This window comes from Barbus barbus (genome assembly GCF_936440315.1).
Source record: "Barbus barbus genome assembly, chromosome: 46".
Lineage (NCBI taxonomy): Eukaryota > Metazoa > Chordata > Actinopteri > Cypriniformes > Cyprinidae > Barbus > Barbus barbus.
In genome coordinates, this window is record NC_136724.1 from 1363989 (window position 1) to 1385235 (window position 21247).

A 21247-nucleotide genomic window follows, 5' to 3' on the forward strand; every position below is an offset into this window, starting at 1 on the left:
CCAGACCCGAGCAGAAGACCCCCACGGCGGAGCAGACGACCACCAGACCCGAGCAGAAGACCACCATGGCGGGGCAGACGACCACCAGACCCGAGCAGAAGACCACCACGGCGGGGCAGACGACCACCAGACCCGGGCAGAAGACCCCCATGGCGGAGCAGACGACCACCAGACCCGAGCAGAAGACCACCACAGGGAGGCAGACAGGGCAGGAACCCATGGCAGAGTCTGAGATCTGGGGGAAACAGAGACAGACAACACAGGGAGAGCAGAGACAGACAATACAGGGAGAGCATTCATGATCTCAGGGGGCGTGGCAGGGCAGGACGAGGATTCATAGACTGCGTTTTTAGCCGTGACAGGACAGGGCGAGAGCTCACAGACGGCCTCTTTAGCCGTGACAGGACAGGGCGAGAGCTCACAGACGGCCTCTTTGGCCGTGACAGGACAGACAGTGAGTTCAGGAACGGCCTCCATGGCCGTGACAGGGCAGACAGTGAGTTCAGGAACGGCCTCCATGGCCGTGACGGGGCAGACAGTGAGTTCAAGAACGGCCTCCGTGGCCGTGACAGGGCAGACCGTAAGTTCAGGAACGGCCTCCATGGCCATGACAGGGCAGACCATGAGGTCAGGAACGGCCTCCGTGGCCGTGACAGGGTAGACAGTGACGTCAGGAACGGCCTCCATGGCCGTGACAGGGCAGACCATGAGGTCAGGAACGGCCTCCGTGGCCATGACAGGGCAGACCATGAGGTCAGGAACGGGTGCCACCACTTCGGGAGGTTCTGCAGCGGAAGCCGCCACCTCTGGAGGCACTGGAGCAGACTCGTGGACAGGAGAGGCCTCAGGAGCACAGTGTGCAGCCCACACACTCAAAATGGCAACTGCCATAACGGGAAGTACTGAGGTCAGGGGAACGGTCTCTGTAACAGACAGGGTTGAGGCCCTGGGAATGCCAGCTACTCGCACTGACATCAGTGGTGGGTCCATCACACTGGATATCAGACAGGGAACTTGAAGGACTGACCTTAAATCCTTGGGTGTGACAGACTCTGGCTGGAGCACTGTGACGTGGTGTGACGCTGGCTTGACAGCGGAGACGTGAGCAGACTCTGGCTTGACAGCGACGACGTGAGCAGACTCTGGCTTGACAGCGACGACGTGAGCAGACTCTGGCTTGACAGCGACGACGTGAGCAGACTCTGGCTTGACAGCGACGACGTGAGCAGACTCTGGCTTGACAGCGACGACGTGAGCAGACTCTGGCTTGACAGCGACGACGTGAGCAGACTCTGGCTTGACAGCGACGACGTGAGCAGACTCTGGCTTGACAGCGACGACGTGAGCAGACTCTGGCTTGACAGCCATGACGTGAAGGGGTGCTGTTGCTGCCGCCATTTTGTGAGTGAGTGCGGTGCCGTGTTCCTCCGCGACACCCACAGTGAACGGAGAGCCCACACACAGTAAAGCATAGTCCATAAATTGACTGAGAGATGAACGGGGACCCTCGCGGATTAACCTTGACCGGAGCGGCTGATTAATGCCCTCACAAAAAAAGTCAATAAGTGCATAGTCCGGCAGATCAGAAAAATAGGCGAGGTCTAAGTACTCCTGAATATAATTCTCAAGTGGTCGCGAGCCCTGCTCGAGGGTTAATAACAGTCGTGCACAATCCATACCTGGCCAATGTCCTTTTGAAAAGCCGCTGGATCCTTGTGTGGCCGAGTATTCTGTTACGGGGCTGACGAGACGTGAGACGTGCGGATCCATGTGCAAAGCTTTATTATAAAACATGGTGAGACAGGCAGGGTCAAACAGTGGCAAACAGGTATGGCAAGGGCAAGACAAAGCAATCCGTGGAGCAAGCGTGGGTCAACGATCAGCAAACAATATCCAAAGGGGCAAGGCAGAGAGATAATCCAGAGACGAGAGCAATAATCCAAACGGGGAGCAAACAGAGTCCAAACGGCAAGGCGAAGGGTTAATCCAGGAAACACGGGCAGGGTCAGACACGGCAGGAAAACAAGGCAAGGCAAGACTAGGACTAGGATAATGGCTCTGTAGAGTTGCTATCGCTATGCGAGTGATATACGCTAACAATACTCGGCCCAGAGCAAGAGCAAGTCCCAGGTTAAATAGTGTGTGTGATGGGGTGATCAGTGAATTCAGCTGTGTGATCAGTGTAATCAGCTGCGTGTCGTCAGTGCAATGGATTGTGGGTATTGCAGTCCAGAGAAGTGTGGTGTGAGAGTCAATGTGGTGAGTGAGTGACATCTGGTGGTGATTGTCCGGAAGAGCATGGACCAGATTCGTGACAAATGCAGGCTGGAATGCATCAGGACTCTCTCAATGGTTCACTCAACTTTACATCCAAAAACACTTAATGGGTTATGAATGGGATTTTATATTCATACATGCATGTGGATGCAGTGTTTATATTATTATACAAACATATTCATGTGATGACCTCACCTTTCAAATGTTTTTGGTATGTAAGGTTTTTAAGTTGGCTTGAGAAAGCCAACTTACTGATCTTCTACTTAAGCTTCTTCTATCTCCTCCTGGAGTTCCCAAGCTACAACCACCAATGCTAATCATGCTAGCAACATGCTAACAATGTGTTAATTATGATAAAAAAATGTGCTAGCAGCATGCTAACCATGCTATAATCACGCTAACAACATTCTTATTCTAAACATGCTAACAATATACTAATCATGCTAGAAACATGCAACATGCGAGCAGCACCTTAATCTAGAAATATGCCAGCAACATGCTAGCAACAGGTTAATTGTGCTAAAAACAAGTCAGCAAAATGCTAATCATGCTAGAAACATGCTAATCATGCTAGAACATGTTAGAAACATGATAACAATTCAGTATGTCAGCAACATGATAATGATGCTAAAAACATGGTAATCATACAAGAAACTTGTTAGCAATGTGTTGATCATGATTTAAAACATGTTAATCATGTTAAAAACATGCTAGTAACGTGCTAATTGTTCTAGAAACATGATAAGCAACATGCTAATTATGCTAAAACATACCAGCATGCTAAAAAATGCTAGCAAAATGGCAATCATTCTAGAAACATGTTATCATGTTAAATCATGCTAACAACATGCTATTAACATTTATTTAATCTATCTATCCAAACTTTCAAACCTTGGGCTTTATAAAATTTCAGACTTTTTCCAGACAACTTCAAAGTTTGTTCACAAACTTTACTCATCTATTTTTTAATTTTTGCTCACCAAGGCTGCATTATTTTGATCACAAATACAGATAAGCAGTAATATTATGACTTTTGTTACCATTTAAAATATCTAGAGTCCATGTGAAAAACAAATACTGTAAAATGTAATTTATTGCTGAGATCAAAGTTGAATTTTCAGCATCATTACAGAAACATTTTTAATTATTATGAATTTGGAAAAGAGTTGTGCTGCCCAATATTTTTGTGGAAACTGTGATACTTGAAAATCCAATGCTGTATAAAACTTTTGCAGAGTATTGGTCTCACTGAAACAAATGATTGTGTGGTGAAGTAAATAGAAAAAATGCTATTTCTACATTAATTTAGTTCAGGCAAGAAATGCAAGAAAAACTCATTCAATATTAGTACTCAATTTTAAGCTTGTAGAATTTAAAGTTTGAACTTATAAGTATATTTTACTTGGAACTGTTTGTTAAGTTTACAAAGACAAAAATTGTAATCTCAAACTCATGATCACATTGTTCCCATCATGCACTTATTGTTACGATTGTTTTTGTTATGAATGCAATCCAAAACTGCTATTTATATCCTGCGCTTGTGTCTGTATCTCTGATCAATGCTGCTTTCCAAACATAATAGGAGGGTGGCATCTGCAGTGTTTGCATAAAAGAGCTCTGAAAACATCACATCTGCTGTAATTGAATAAAAAGGCCGGTGTGACTCCTAGTAATTATGTTGGCAAGTAAATAGCAGTGGTGTGGGTCTCCTGCGGATGCGTGTGGTAATTAAAATAGTAGCCTATTGTCTCTTTCTGGTTGCACCTTAGAAGGTGGGATGATGTTTTAACAGACAAGAAACCTGGAAAGGGAACATGCTAGCGGTGTGCTCGAACAAATACACCTTGCTGTGGATCCTCCGTCTTTCAAACGCATCAGATTCACGGGATACTCCGTTTCGAGCTGATCTCCTGCAGGAGTGGAGGAAAAGTTCAGCCCAGCTGTTATTGAAGTCTTCTCTTCTGAAGGAAGCACTATATGCCAGAAATTTCCAGTCATTGTGCCTGAACAAGGCAAAGCCTCTCGGTCTTTGATGTGAGGGGAGGCACTTTGCAGGGAAATTCTGTTCGCCATTCGGTTTGATTCTGCTTTTTTTCACGCGCACAGCAGGGACTGTGATGTTCTATTGACAGCACACGCTTGATGATGTAATATTCTGAGCCGGTAACAATGTTGAGACCAGCTCCCGTGTTTTCTTCTCTCCCCCGAGGACAGAAGCGGTTCTGTTCTGGTCCAGCGGCACTTGTGGAAAAGACTACACTCCTTTGCATTACGAAAGAGTTTGATGAGGAGAGGGAAATGATGAGCTGAAGAAAATAAAGACAGAAACACACAGGAAGTGTCTAGAATGACCAGACTGCTCTCTAGTGGACTTGTTGGATAAACTCTGGCATTGACACAATCTAATGCATTTGACAGCAGGGAGGGAACAACTAGCCCACTGTTTCTGGTCACCTACGACATGGCCGCCTGTCGTTTGTCTTCCTGTCAGTCTTTCTCTTTTTTTTATTTAATGTACCTTCAGTTGTGCTGTCTCCATTTGAGAAGTTTTACAGCATGACTCTCTTGGACTATTTTTACATTGCGGCTGCTTTTCAGACTAGTAAATTAGGGATGCATGCATCGATGTATCGGTAGCACTTTATTTTACAGTCCTGTTCCTCGTGTACATACTATGTACTTATTAATGTAATTACTATACCTAGGTAATAACTAAGTACTAACCCTGAACCTACCCCTAAACATAACCCTACCCCATGCAGTTACCTTATATTACAGTACTTTCTTAGGTAAGTACACTTTAAGTACATGCAAGTACACGTACTGTAAAATAAAGCGCAACCGATGTATCGGCCAATAATCGGTATCGGCTGTTTAAAAACAGCTAAATATCAAAACCAATTTTATCTTGTCAACCAAAAGGGAGCGGGAAAACATGTCAGACAACTTCTCATGTGTGAAGAAAAAGTCTCTTGTGTAGAATTTAGGGTTGCCAAAGTTAACACAGAAATAAGGCATTAACAATCTCAATGACACAGTAAATAAATAAATAGTTTCATTAATGCAGATTATATTTGACTCTATTTTATTAGACTCTGTTCTATGTGAATCACCCATAGTTACCAGGGTTGCCAAGTCAATGGTTTTTCCTTTAAACAAACACTATTTATATCACGTGTCCCATCCAAAACTCACAAAGAGCTTTGTGCTTTGTTATTTCTGATAAAAAAACTAACAAAAACAAAGGCTCAGCTCTCCAATTCGGTCCAGTTTATCACAAAATTCAAGCTATAAATGGTGTTTTGACACTTTTAAATGAGAGGGTTCACTGTATAGTTTATACCATTACTTGGGAAGAAAACCAAACAATAGGTATTGGTATCAGCAGATGTCATTCTGAATAATCGGTAGAGAAATGTAGTAGGCTATTGGTGCATCCCACCTAAATATGAACCATATTAAACATTCATAATAACTGTGTAATGTAGATAAATAAAGTCTAAACAGAGTACATCAACTTTTGTTTCCAAAAGCTGAGGTAGCTTTCTGGGCCTGTGAGTAGGCGTATCAACTTCTTCTCTGAATATAAACTGCACATATCAGTGCATGCATGCCCTACTGATGAGGCTCCAGTGGGTGTGACAGATTTCACTCAATATTATATTACATAAAGCACTGTTATAACAAAAATCTGTGTTTAGTTTTGGTTGTTTCTTTTTGTGCAATGGGATGTTTCTCAGGGGGGAAAAAGTGCAGCGTTATCACTAGGGTGATATCCTAAAGCTAAAAGGTAAATCTTTGTACGTTATTTACCCCTAAATTGTGCATATTAGTACCTTAAAGTTATACTAGTATTTTTGAAAGTGCATATTAGTACCTTTTAGATTTTGTACCATTGGGTACCGGCCCCAGTGACAGCATTGCACCTTTTTTTCTGAGAATGTATAATTTATTTCCATAATAAAATGCATATGTGATTAATTTCAACATGCTCAAAAAACAACTGTAAAAGCAAAATGACACAAGTCTTTCTCTTTCTAATTTATATATTTAAGAACCTCTTGCTGCATTAAGAGTGCATAAGTATCACAGTACGCAGTACCATGGGAAAAGACAGCTGTTTTGTCTCAGACCATAAAATGCAACCCTAAATAAAAAATTTTATAAAAAAATAAATAAACAAATAACAACAAAATAAATAAACACCAGCTTGTAAAACTGCCAGCTGGAGCCATAAAAGCTCCAAATCATGACGTTAAATAATTAATTAACCTTTATTTAACCAGGTAAGTCCATTGAGAACCAGTTTTTTCACCAATATACCAATTTATTCACTTATTTAGTTACTCATCTATTGTCTTAATAGGCTGCATTTTATAGAAGCTGTGTAACTGGACATAGTGATTCTGGTGAAAAGAGTCCAATAGTATAATGCAGTGAGAATTGATGCATGGAAAATCTCAAGAACTAAGGTGCTGCTTAAGTGCTCTGATTTTAGCCACAAATCGGTTTTAACATTTCTGTTATTTGTTTATGTATTTTTTAATTGTAGTAGATAAAAATAAATAAATAAACTTGACAACTGTGTATTTTCTATTTTGTGCTGTAATAGTCAAATATGGCCACTAGAGGTCTATGTTGCGCTTTTTTAGTTATTGGTTCTCTCAGTAACCACATTATAGATAGATAGATAGATAGATAGATAGATAGATAGATAGATAGATAGATAGATAGATAGATAGATAGATAGATAGATAGATAGATAGATAGATAGATAGATAGATAGATAGATAGATAGATAGTCAAAATCAATGATATGAAACATGTAAACTACCAGGCCTATTCTTTGACCGTCATAATCAGCATTCACTGAGCTCAAATGCCTGTGAGTGAGAGTATCAGTAAATTCTATTAAACTCTGTTATAGCGAGGAAAGTGTATAATAGCATAACATGCACCGAGCTCTGCTGGCCTACTCTGTTCCGGCACTTAACCGTTTATAAGTATCATATTCAGCTACTGACATTTTAACATTATATGAGGCGTGCTAAATCATTTGGCACTTATATAGAGTGGAAAACATTTTTTAAAAAATCATTAATTTAACTCTTTCAGATTCATAAAAAACACAAATTTTTTAGTTAAAAATAATGAAATTCAATTACTGAGTTATACATTTCAGAAAAAATAAGTGTTCAAAATTGACAGGAGGGGATCCGTGCAGGAACAGAATTGGGAATTCAATATATATTTTTTTTTTTTGGTAAATGAAACTATTTATTTGTTTGTTTATTTATTTATAACTACAAAAGTCAGTGGATAACATGGAATATTAACAAATAGTACATTTTATAGTGAATATACAGATTATAGTGAATGCTTTTGATAATATTATTATCATTACTGGCGTAATGATAGAATAAAGGTACTCACTTTGTGGAAGAAAAAAAAACATTTATGGACTTCCAGATGCAGTTTATCTTGGCAGTAAATACAATAGATTATGTTTTGTGGGAGGAGTCAGGCAGGAGGCGGGGTCACAGTCATGCGCTGCGGAAACGCCGGCTGCTGATTGGCTGCTGTCCGCGGTGCTGATGCGGGAGAGAGTGGCGTTCATCGCGCCGCGCGCTGCGTTCTGCTGCTCTCATGGATTTCCACTGGATCTTTCCGCGCGGGATTATCGCGTTTGGCTTTTAGGATCGCGCTTGGAGTTGGAGTATGATTCACAGACAGCTCACACTGTCCCAGGTAGGTGTGTTTGAGCTTTATTTTCCGTGTGTGTGTGTGTGTGTGTGTGTGTGTGTGTGTGTGTCTGCCATTGAAGAGCCAGTGAGTGTTGTGTAAACGCGCGTCAGTCGTGTAGAGATGTCGTTTGATCAATCTCGAGTGTGTTGTTTGTTCTCTGTGTGTTCAATTCCAATGCGTTTGGTGCCAGTGGATCTCTTTCTCTCTGGTGTCATTGAGCTTTCCTCTCTTCCCTCCAATCACGAGGCGCGTGAGCGACTGATGCTGACATGCATCTGAGCATAATGCACACTTCCACAAGACAACAGGAGTCACATCTGAATAACACATGTGCTATATACAGTACATTATTGTGCTGCTGGTGCTGAGAATCTGAGCCATGAGACTCTGCCAAAAGAAAGTGATTTATTTTCTTATTTTATATTCATTAACACTATCAGATATGGCAATGCTTATTAGATCAGAGTTCATTAATTGATTTATAGCATTGTTTCATTTTGATGACAATACAGCTTTAACATACTTTTTTATCAAGCGGTTTTATGAAATTTGATAATGCATACATAATTATGACCAATAATAACCCAATTACAAATGCTTTTGTCATATCACATGCACTTCAGAAGTGCTGGATTGGTGAACTAATACCATATTTCCATAATCAGGCCTAATGTTTATAAAGAGGGTGTTTTGAATGAATCTGGATGGCATGAACTTCAGTATAATATAATGTGAGGACTCTGTTATTATTAGCTTTGCACCATCATAATTGTGCCTTTCACTCAAAACAGAAGAGTGGCTTCAAAAGTTTCCTGTTTCTCTATTATGGATCTGATGCCACACTGTTAATTATGAGAGTGATGTATGAGATTCCTGATGCAGTGCTTTGGCATTTATTGGATGTGAGGTTGGGATTGATGGTCAGGGTTGAGGTTCATCAAACAGGCCCGAGACGCAGGCTGGTTTTTACCCTGGGCACTCTGGGACAGTCGTGGCTTGGTAAATGCTTTTACAGATCCAAACAAACATACTGCATTTACCTTGCTAATCTCAATGGACACATACTGTACATTTTATAGAAAGCTAATTGTACCTATTAAAGACTTAAAAGGTCTTAAACTGAAGCAGAAAGTCATGGCATTAAATGTTGGATGCACCTAAACAGCCTTGAATCAAGATACATTTACCTGAGGTGCAAATGTGGATAGCTGAAGTTTTTCTTTTCTGAGAAATTGAATGAAATTAAATGAGTTTATGCTTAAAACAAGGGGGAAAATATCCTCACAGGGTGTGAAAATGTTGAATTAAGTAGATTTGTCTGACCTCATTGGCATATATTGTTCTTGTTTTAATCACATCGTTCTGATCACTTTGACAGAAAACAAGACTTCTTATGTAATTTTCTTCTCAGTGTATCTAGATTCAGGAATCTTTAAACACTTGCTTGGGAAAACAATATTTTTTGTTAAATCTGGTAAAAAGCAATGTAAAGTTGTTGCTAAACTGTTACTAATACAGCTCATATTCTGCTCTTTAGAAATGTACATTTACAGAGAATACTGATGTACTGTGTTTCCTTCAATTTATTACTTTCTTTAACTGGTCTTAAAATGCTCTTTAAAAAGTCTTAAATTTACTATATATATATATATATATATATATATATATATAAATTGCAGACACTATCATTAATCGTTAATGTTAACTGCATGACTCTACATTCTTTTAAATGTTTGTTTGTTTTTTCTGTCAGACTAAATCTGAAAAACAAAGCAACAGTGGCCCCTGAACTAATGAAAATACTTAGTCTTTTCTGAAAGCTGATGATGGCTGCTAATGGGAACTGCAGAGCGCCAGAGGGAGCGTATGATAACTTCATAAGCTCTCCGTATGAGCGGAGCTGACCTATATTTGCTATAGATCCTCCCGTGTGTGAGCGCCGTCATGCTTCACTACGCTCTCCTGCGCTCAGGGCTCTCCCAACATACTTCACGTCATCATGACCCTGTTTGATTCCACAATGCTCTCTTATCAGTCCTATAATAGCCCATACACAAGATCCCAAAGACATAGAGATTTTGTTGTTGCTTGATGGAAAAAATAGAGTAGAATATTAAGGTTACAGTTGCTTTTTTATTATGGGGAGATCCTTTGGTCTCAGGTGGATCGTCCATGTGTTTTCATTCATGTTCAGTTGATCTGTATTGTACAGATGGCTGAAAATCACGCACCCACAAAACCCTTTGTGTTCTTTCATTTTGCTTATTCGCACAGATGCAGAGGTCACTGGAGGCTTGTGCAGATATACTTCACATAATACAGTTTTTTACAATCACTTTGCTACTATTTTCAGAACCTTGATGTCATTTTTCACAACTCTAGACACAAAACGGTTATCACTTGTAACACAGGCTGTCTAATGTTCAAAACATTGCATTGTGCATTCACATCTTTAAAGAAATCTTGCACAATCATTGGTTCAAAAAACTAATTTACTGTGAAATACCATTGAAACATAACTATAGATCACCCACACACAAGCAACCAATAGTTTCACTGTGGCATTGTTCGTACAATCATTAAATATCGTAGAACAAAATAGGTGATAGGTTTCATTATGGTACTACATGTACAGTAAATACATCTCTGTAAAAGTACTGCAGTAGTAGAGAGAATACTACAGACACAGTGGAACCACTGAACAAAGTTTGTGATATATTGATGCAAAACACTACAGTACAATCACAACATAGGTTTATTTGAATCAAAGCAAAAATACAGTAATTAGCTATGAAATAGAAAAGAAAAGACAGTACTGTAAAACATCAAATGCAGTGTTCCTCAACTTGCTTGTACTGTAAGAAACAAAACAGGAGTGATTACTGTACTTCTACATTGTCATCAACTCTGTGTTGTGGATTTGGCCACAGGTTCTCATCTACATCACAATGGATGTTTTCATTAGCCAAACATCTTGGAAAAAACCTTCGGGCGAATCCAGGCCTGACACTGGTCTGCTGTGATGTCATTGCAGGGGTCATCCATGGCCTGGAGAAGAGTGACTTGTTCATGAGGGTGCCTATCATGAACCTTCCATCTCCATGCGGAGAACAATCCCTCAATCGGGTTAAGGAAGGGAGAGTATGGGGGTAAATACAGGGTGGTAAATTGTGCATGGGCCTGAAACCATGCTTGCACCACATGAGCATGATGGAACCTGACATTGTCCCACACAATGACATAGGTCACACCTTCAGCTCTACAAACCTGATCGAGCTCATCAAGAAAGGTGACAAGGAGAGCTGCATTATATGGTCCAATATGAGGTCTGCGTCCCACCACACCATCTTCTGATATAGCCGCACACATGGTAATGTTGGCCCCACGTTGTCCAGGTACTTGGATGGTTGCCCGCTGGCCAATGAAATGACCTCTCCTCCTGGTCTTGGCCAGATTAAACCCTGCCTCATCCAAATATATGAATTTGTGATGGTCGTCATCAGCATCCAGCTCCATCACCCTCTAAAAATACATTTTGGAAAGAGATTACTGTACAATGTAGAATTTTTGGGAATGTTTTTACAACAGCCATCTTGAAACTGAACTTACCTGAACATACTCGGTCCTCATTTGCTTCACTCTGTCTGCATTTCTTTCGAAAGGCACACGGTACAGTTGTTTTATAGATACCTGGTGCCTTTTCAGTATGCATGCAATAGTCGGCAAACTTATGGATCCCACATTGTTGAACATGTCTTCATTGTCCAAGATATGCTGGCGAATTTCTGTAAGGCGAATATCATTTCTGGCTCGAACCAAATCGACCACAGCCTGCTCTTGTTGGTCAGTTAGAATCTTGCCTCTGCCTCCACTATTTGGCCTGGTCACAATTCTACAGGGAACATTAGAGTAAGAAGACACTTGGTCACATCACCTATTCTGTGATACACATTGGTATGCAGTCATTTGACAATTGAGAGTAGCATAATGTTTAGTGCATGCTGATAACTTACCGGTTCTCATTGCGGAAAGTTCTGATTATTGAGGCCACGGTTGACCTTCTGAGGTTTGGTTGTATCATTGTAGCCGCCTCAGTCATTGTCATGCCATGATTTATGACATGGTCTACAACTATTGCCCGAATTTCATTGGACACTCTATGCTGTTGCTGTCGCTGTCTTGGTCCGTGGCCTTGTCCTCTACCACGTTCCCCCACACCTCTCAAACGAGACCCACGACCACCTCTCAGAAGGGGTGCCTGTCCTCTTCCACGTTCCCCCGCACCTCTCAAACGAGACCCACGACCACCTCTCAGAAGGGGTGCCTGTCCTCTACCACGTTCCCCCACACCTCTCAAACGAGGCCCACGACCACCTCTCAGAAGGGGTGCCTGTCCTCTACCACGTTCCTCCACACCTCTCAAACGAGACCCACGACCACCTCTCAGAAGGGGTGCCTGTCCTCTACCACGTTCCCCCACACCTCTCAAACGAGGCCCACGACCACCTCTCAGAAGGGGTGCCTGTCCCCTGCCATTCCTTTGACCAACACGTCTTCCTCCCACCACTGCTTGACCTCCATTGTGACCTGGATCACCTGCTGGCTCCATGTTACGTATCTCTATGCTTTTGCAATTGGATCCCAATCAACTCTTTATATACTCACTCCACAATGTGCACTCAATCATCAGTAACGAGTTGGCAGAATTGGACAAGCAATTACAAGGGCCTGCATCTATACAGTGCAGTACTGTCAATACTGTAAATAGTCTGAAAAGGTGGTACAGTATTTGGGACCATAGACACAGTGTCTGATGAAGCATTATGATAAAATATTAGGCTACATCCATGGATATTGTAGTCTAATTGGTTCATGCTCCACGCTAATTGGTGACAATGAATCTCGTTACAGTATCTTGAAACTTTCATGATTTAAACATGGAAGATTGTTTGTCTGTTTCCATACAACTATATGCATTAAGAGTAATGCAACAGTTACTTATCATTTTGAGCAGTTGTATCAATTGATAGTTAGATCATTGTAAGGAAATGAATAGACACTCGTTTGAAATGTAATGTGTGAATTGCCTTTTGAAATAGTAGTACTTTGATGTTAAGTTGTGTCATATTGAACAGGTGATTTCTGTTGAATGAACAAATGATCTAAGTTTTATGTGTATTGTATCCAAGCAATTGAGAAAAGGGTTTTTGAAAAATGTGCATTTTGATCATTGGTTGTGAGTTTTGTGTCTAGAGTTGTGAAAAATGACATCAAGGTTCTGAAAATAGTAGCAAAGTGTTTGTAAAAAACTGTAATATCTTCATTGTGTTTCTCTTGTCCTCTGTGGATCTTTGTTGTCAAAACCCTAGCGGACTGTCTCTGGTTTGCATGCAAATTTATATTCAGGCTGCCGAGATGAAGATAGACTGAATTAGTGCTGTCAAATGATTAAAAATAAAAGTTTTTATTTACATAATATATCTGTGTGTATATTATGTATATATAAATGCACACACACACACAAACTCTAACTCTAGCACTATATTCTAATTCTATTCTAAAAAAAAAACACTAGCTTTTCTGAACTTGTTGTGTTCTATCTATTTGTTTTCTTTTTATTTATTATACAATTAACAAAAGCAAAAAAGGCCTGTAACACTAGCTTGCTCTATTCTTTTTCTATTCTATTCTATCTGCTTTCTTTTTATTTATTTATTTATTCTTTTGCAGAACGCTAAATGAACACTAGAGGCGATAAAACAGTAAAAATCATTTGAATCCTTGGATATGAATCCCGTGAAAAACATGACTCACAAAGATGAGAGATCAAAAAACAAGCTCAAATGGCATGCTTACGATTGCATTTGTCACATTCGTTCACGCTATCGGCTAGGTTTAGGTGTAGTGCAGATGGTATGTTATTTTAAATCTTCACGGAGTATTAGAGTTATAGACCAATTCAGTGTTTGCAAACAGTGATGACGTTTTTCTGGCAGAAAATGGCATTTTTCAAGTAGCTAGCAGTCTATTGAAGCCATGGAATAAAATAATTAAAAAAGTAAATTTGAATTTATATTTCAAAATTCTAACTTTATTTTCGCAATTCTGAGATTATATTTCACAATTCTGATTCTTATTTAATGCTATGACTGTAGGGCTAATACAATTTGTCCCCTATGAACTGCATATGTGAATATTATCTATTGTTTAAATCAAATTTATGGTTTAAAAGTAGAGTATTCCTAGCAGTTTTCATCCATAGTCTGTCCTTTACCTTCAAATGGCGTCTTTGATGACAATATTCTATAAAAATAATTTGCATTCCGATTCTGACATCCAAAGGCACACAAATATTTTTTTGTTCTCTTATTCCACGGATTTTACCCAATTCCCTCCACTTATTACCAGTGTTTTTCTGCGCAGCTGCAAGTGACGTAACTGTGACGTCTACTCCGAATCGGTCAGTAGCGCCACTCAACGGACAAGTCAGAAGTTAGGTGACACGTACAAAACCTACGTCATATAAAAGGTTGTGGCGTCTAGTCTTAACCCATATAAAACATACCATATGTACGTTCATCTGTTCCGGGGCAAAAACCGAACACTCTTTTAGCGCGACCCAGTGGATATTTCACATCGAATATGTCATGAAACGTACATGGCGCTACATATTTTGCGTCTTGCGAAAAGTTCCCACAGGTTCGTTTTTGTCATGAGATCAGGGGCCTGTTTCATTAAAACAAGTTTACCAAATAAGCCAGGTTTATGTCACTTAGTCTGACTTATTGATTTAGTTCAGAATAAGTCAGACTAACTGAAATAAGCCTGGATTGTTGGGTAAACTTGTTTTATTAAACAGGCCCCTGTTTATTCTAACTTATTGATAATAAAGTGATAATATTTTACAATTTAACTTTTTTTCTCTATTTCTGATCAAATTAATGCAGCCTTGGTGAGCTGAAGAAACTTCTATCAAAAACATTAAACAATCTTACCGACCCCAAACTTTTGATCAGTAGTTTAAATCCCAATAACCAGGTAATTTTTGCATGATATCCAAAAGAATTCACTTTTTATCTGGTTATAATCTCCCCATAGACCTTCATTGTTAGTGCATTGCTTTGGGTGTTTATTGCTGTGTTTGTGAATTGATGTGTTTTCACTGTTTGTTTCTGATCCTGATGTACTTTCTTGTTTGACGATGCAGCTTTGATTTTGATTGCTCTTGCGTTTGACACATTAATATCACTGTGAATATGTTTCACAATATTTTATCTTGAGCGGAAGGTTCAGCTTTGTAGCTCAAACACACACACACACACACACACGCAGCGCTGCGAGTGAAGGACTGAGTGGTCGTTGTCAGTGCGATTGGTATTCAGAGGGTTTGTTTTATGCCGTTTCAGTAACTCCTGACCTTCTCCTCAGGATTTGATGTGCTTTGAGTCACTGAATCATAATGCTGCTACACCTGTGTAGTGTAAAGGTCAGTGCTCTTCTTCATTCGCTCAGCATGTGATCCTCCTTCATCATCACCATCATCTTCACCGCCGTTTACTCTTCATCACCACCAAAGCTCTGAAGCACTTGTGTAAACCTGTGAACTGTTACACCATGGATGTTGTTTAGTACTTCAATTTAAAACTACTGACAGACACCTTGTAGATCATTACTAACTTTAATGGATCATTTGTACGTGGATGGTTTGAGATGAAGGAGAAAAAAATATTTGAATACTGGTTAAAGTTGGTTTATTCTTACCCAGTCTTAATGTAGTTAATGAAATAAGCTTCAGTTTAAGGGTGCTAGCACAATAGTGAAATTTCAACAAAATTTCGGCAAAATCTGCATGGGGAAATCTTTCACCCTCGTGCAAAATCCCATTGTGTGGATTCCTAATGCAATTACGAATTACTTTAATTACTGAAGCACTGGATCTTTTCAGAACACAAATGTGACCACACCTTAAATTATTACACATGATTTATGATATCTTGGTGTGAGAAACAGACTGAAATGTACATTTTTATTTACTGAAAATATTCCCTTTCACAATGGTGCAATGGCTGAAATCAAGCATTTTTTTGTGGACTTTTGACAAAGATGTATGAGTGTTATCTAGGAAATACAGCTCTTTCCAGAAGATGGAAGTGAAAAGATCATGCAGAGAGCTGTGAATGGAGAGGAACATGCAACATCTAACACGATTAGCATCTCATTATTACTCATTAACTGCATTGTACAGTAGATGGAGTATGGCTCTTTTATGACATGAATGGCTTATTATCCAGTCAGGGTATAAATAAACATCCATTTTTATGTACAATAATGAGGCATTCTCATTTCTTTACACAAGGTTTCTGCAGGTTTTATGAAGTAAGGCTTTTTTTTAAGATCAGTTAAAGAACAATTAAGGAATAAATGAAAGCACAATATGTCAGTATTGTCTCTAAATGCAAATGTCTTGTTTAAAAATACAACGTCCAACAGATCTCTATTGTGTTTTCATTCATTTTAACAAAACAAAAAAATTCATTTTCTGTTCCTTCTGATCACACTGCAAAAAATTGATGTTCTTTCTTAGTATTTATGTTTTGTTTTCCAGTGCAAATGTCCAACGATTCTTAAATCAACATACATTTACTTGAGAAACAAAATGAGAAAATAAGAAGCATTTTCTGAGTGAGTTTGTGATTAAAACAAGAACAAATATCTGTCAATGGCCCAAAATATCAACTTAATTTAAATGGAGAACATTGATATTCATTGATATTCATATTTGTTCTTATTTTAAGCATAAACTCACTTAATTGTGTAAACAAGACTTCACATACTCAATTTGCATCTTAATGAAGTAAATGTATCTTGATTTATGGATGTTTAGATCTTTGTACTGGAAAACCAGACAGATAAACTGAGGAAGATATTCATTTTAGTGCATGCAACATTTAATGCTAAGATTTTATGAATTTAAGACTTTCTGCTCTGACCTTTTTAGGTCTTAAATTGTGGAATTAAGACTTTTTAAGACCTGCAGAAACCCTGTTTACAGTTTTATGCACAAGCCATCAACCATTGAACACGTAAGGGCTGAAGTACGATGAATTCCACACTCTTGACTTCGACATACAAGCACAACATCACTCTGATATGATGAGTTTAGATAGTCCACGTCGGTCTATGACAGAGCCATCGACAGCATCTGTACCCGCAGGCTGAGATCATCATATTCACTAGATTCATTGTGCCTAGGACTCGCCATTATCAGCAAGGTGGGATGAAATACAACAAAGCAGTCAACAGATCTCTGAACACCTGCCAGGAGCTCACACACACACACACACACACACACAGTTAAAATAGTAAAGCCTCTGGGAGCTGCTCCACGGTAAACAGAGATAAGTGTCAGAGAAAGCAAGAGGACTCAAAAACAAGCTCAAAATAACACAACACTTACTGTATCTCCTCTGGAACACTCTGAAAAAATTCTAAAAAATAAAAATAAAATAAACAGACCCTCAAAATATACAAGATTTTTTTTTCTGATTCTGATAGTTGAAAAATATTAAATTATGACTGTTTTATAACCAAACAGACCCAGAATGAGAAAATAGCATTCAGATTTTCAATGCATTATGAGGGTTAACTTAACTTGATTTGCTGAACTGGTTTATTAAAATTCAATGAAATTACATTTATTTGCAGATAATGCATGCATTTCAGAATGGGTTTAGACCTTGAATAAATATTTGTAGTGACAATGTATAAAATGTTTTATTTAGTTTCTTAATACATATATATGTATACTTTGTTTTACAATAGAAATTAAGCTATAAAAATGTGGACAAAAGTTTATGTTTTTACACTATTTTAACTCATCAAAATAAGTTGAGCAATTTCTTGTTTTTTAAGTCATATGAAATTCAACGTTTTAAGTCGCTTTAATGTATTTTAATTTGAAATGACTTGTACAACCTTATAAATTTAAAGCAGCAACTGACCTTTTTTAGTAATTTTTTTTACAGTGTAGAAAATTTAAGAGGTATGAAGTTGTCCAAAAAAAAAAACTTTCTTTGGTCAGTTTTCCATGTGTTTTCTGCAATAATGAATGAATTGTGATGTCACTTTAATAGAAGTATTTAACATGATCAGTTCAACTGTTCCTATGAAAAAGTGTGATAAACAATGAAGCCACCAAGTGAAATAACACCTTCCATTTACATAAAAATGTTAAAGTGGCATGGCTTTCTCTGCAGAACCTGTACCAGAGCAGGTTTCTGGGCCTGGCGGCCATGGCCTCGCCGTCTCGCCGGCGGTGTAAGACCGGGCCGCGCTTCAGCTCGGCTCTGCCCCGATCCACCAGCGACACGGACCTGGTGTCCTTACAGAGCCGCTCCACCCTGAACACCAGCACCTCGCTCTACAGCATCGGACAAACAGACGAGCTCGTCATCTGCTGGGACATCAGCGAGGAGGTGGACGCTGGAGACTGGATCGGCATGTACCTCATCGGTCAGAAGATGTCGTTTGGCATAGATATATACTCTCTACCTGTCAAAAGTTTATAATAATTCATACAGCGCTGGCCAAAATGATCAGAACACTAGTATTTCCAGCAGCTAAAAATGGTGTGAAGTCAGTTATTTCTATATTTTGCTGTAGTGTGTCAGTAATATCAGTTTATATTTCCAAACATTCATTTAGCCATTAACTGTAATAATCCAGTGAGATTTTTGAGATCTGATCTGATCATCATCAGTCTGTCTGGAATGACATGAAGAAACAGAACAAACTGAGACTAAATCCAGAAGAACTGTGTCTCCAAGACGCTTCAAGAGACCTCCTGCAAAGCAACAGAGCTGTTAAAAGTTAGGCACTTGTGTAAAAATGCTGTAAAATGAGGATGCTGTCAAAAATAATGATTTTCTTGATCAATTAACTTCTATTAACTAAATCAATATTTGTTGTGAGCATCCTCTGCGTTTAAAGCAGCTTTTGTCCTCGGTGCACTTGAGCAGAGTTTCTCAGGAGCTTTGCAGGAGGTTTCTTGAAGCGTCTTGGAGACGTTGCCTCAGTTTCTACTGACACACTACAACTGACTTAAAATCATTTCTAGCTGGTGAAAATACTAGTGTTCTAATAATTTTGGCCACCACTGTATTTTCAAATGTTTTTTAAAGAAGTCTCTTGTAACTCAGCAAGGCTGCATTTATTTGATTAATAAATACAGTAAAAAATTTGAAATATTATTACAGTTTAAAACATCTGTTTTCTATGTGAATATCTGTTAAACTGTAATGTATTTCTGTGATCTGCAGCTGTATTTCCAGCATCATTACTCCAGTCTTCAGTGTCACATGATCTTCAGAAATCATAATAATATACTGATTTACTGCTCAACAAACATTTCTGATTATTATCAATGTTGAACACAGTTGTGCTGCTTAATATTTTTGTGGAAACTGTGATACATTGCAAGAGATTGGTGTTAAGTGAGATTAAAAATATAAAAAATAATAAAAACAAAATTAACACTTTTATTCAGAAGTGTAGCATTAAATTGATCAAAACTGAAAGTAAAGACAGTCATAATGTTGCAGAAGATTTCTATTTCAAATAAATGCTGTTATTTTGAACTTTTTTATTAATCAAAGAATCCACTACAAATAATTAAGCACCAATAATTTTTTTATTAAATTGAGCAGCAAATCAGCATCAGCTTTTCATCACAGGAATATTTGCATTTTAAAAAATATTAAAACAGAAAACAGTTATTTAAAATTTTAATAATATTTGACATTATTAGTTGTATATATATTTAATATTATTGTATTATATTATTATTTTTAATATTATTACACTTCTTTTTTCAATACATGTTTCCCCAAGAACACATTAATATGCAAATTAGATTGAATGTGATAGAATGGGTATACCCGTTTATGTTTACACACATGTTGTATAAAATAGTATATCGAATCATTCTGTAATATCTTTCATAACATAGTTGGGAGTATCTTTGACATGAAATAGTTTTATAGTAACCGTAGCATATTATTTGCACTTGAAATGGAGGCAGAACAGCCTTCTGCTGTTATTTACTACCTTCTCGTTCTCTTTCTTTCATAGATGAGGTTCTATCAGAAAACTTCCTGGACTATAAGAGTCGTGGCGTGAGCGGCTCCCACAAAGGCCAGATCGTGTGGAGAATCGATGCCAGCTTGTACTTCATGGAGGGTCAGTATTCCTCTTTCTGACTGTTTCTTCCATTAATGCACTTTTACACAGTCGCCTCAGGGTTTGGATTTAGCTTATTTCTATTATTATATCGCTGATGTTGCTAAAAAGGCAAAGAACAGTCCACTTTCCGAGTCCACAGACGCAGTCGGGGAGTCCGATGCACTTCATCGTCTTCAGGATTGAAACCGTTTCAGATGTCGCTGTATTTCTGCAGTCGGCTTATTTTCTGATTCCTGTGAAGTTCCTGCGGGAGGATATTTTTCAGCGTCTGCACAATCTTCCACCTCGACTCCTTCATGCTGGTTGGCGTGATTATATAAAGCTGTTTCCTCATTCCATGCATCTCTTCCCATATCTCAGACCAACCAGATTCAGATTTTCAGCTTTTGAAGCTCCTCGCCATCTGCCTTTATTTCTGCTTCCTCCGTGACCATCTCCTCTGTCTCATAATGTGTTTTCCCCTGCAGCTGTGGCATAAACTGAGATGTGCTATAGAGGTGTACTGTTCATTTAAAACTTTAGAACTGAATTCATAAACCTGAATGAGTGACGAATCTAGTATTTATTTGAAGTCTGAATTAGGTGAAAGACACAATTATCATATACAGTAGGTCTCAAAATAAGCTTGTTTCATCATAACACTGGGAACAATTCTCATTCAAAAAACATACAACAGGGATCATTACATAATCAATGAACTTTTATCATTGAAGTTTGAATGATTTGAAAGTATTTCATTTTTGGATAAGAATAACATCTTTTCATTTTACTAACTGTATTACAGCACAAATAATTAATGTGAATTTCCACCCTATTTCTTTAAAAACAAAACCCATCAACATTCACAAAATTTACTTGTGAAAAATAAAAATACATATAAAAAGTTAAGATTTTATTTATATAAATATTTATTTTTATATATATTTAGTATATTCTGAAGCAATAATTACAACAACAAAAAAACATCAGTTTAGTATAATGAGGT

General features: G+C 38.6%; 1 protein-coding gene across 1 annotated transcript in view; it reads left to right on the plus strand.

The window, feature by feature from the left end:
• Positions 1–7995: 7995 nt before the first annotated feature.
• Positions 7996–21247, plus strand: part of hecw1a (HECT, C2 and WW domain containing E3 ubiquitin protein ligase 1a) — a gene marked incomplete at both ends in the record, with an annotated part of 61451 nt that continues 48199 nt past the window's right edge. Inside the window, 3 exons of the mRNA XM_079408844.1 lie at positions 7996–8025; positions 18279–18534; positions 20152–20259. Coding sequence (XP_079264970.1) covers positions 7996–8025; positions 18279–18534; positions 20152–20259 — 394 coding nt within the window. The remainder of the gene's footprint in view (positions 8026–18278; positions 18535–20151; positions 20260–21247) is intronic.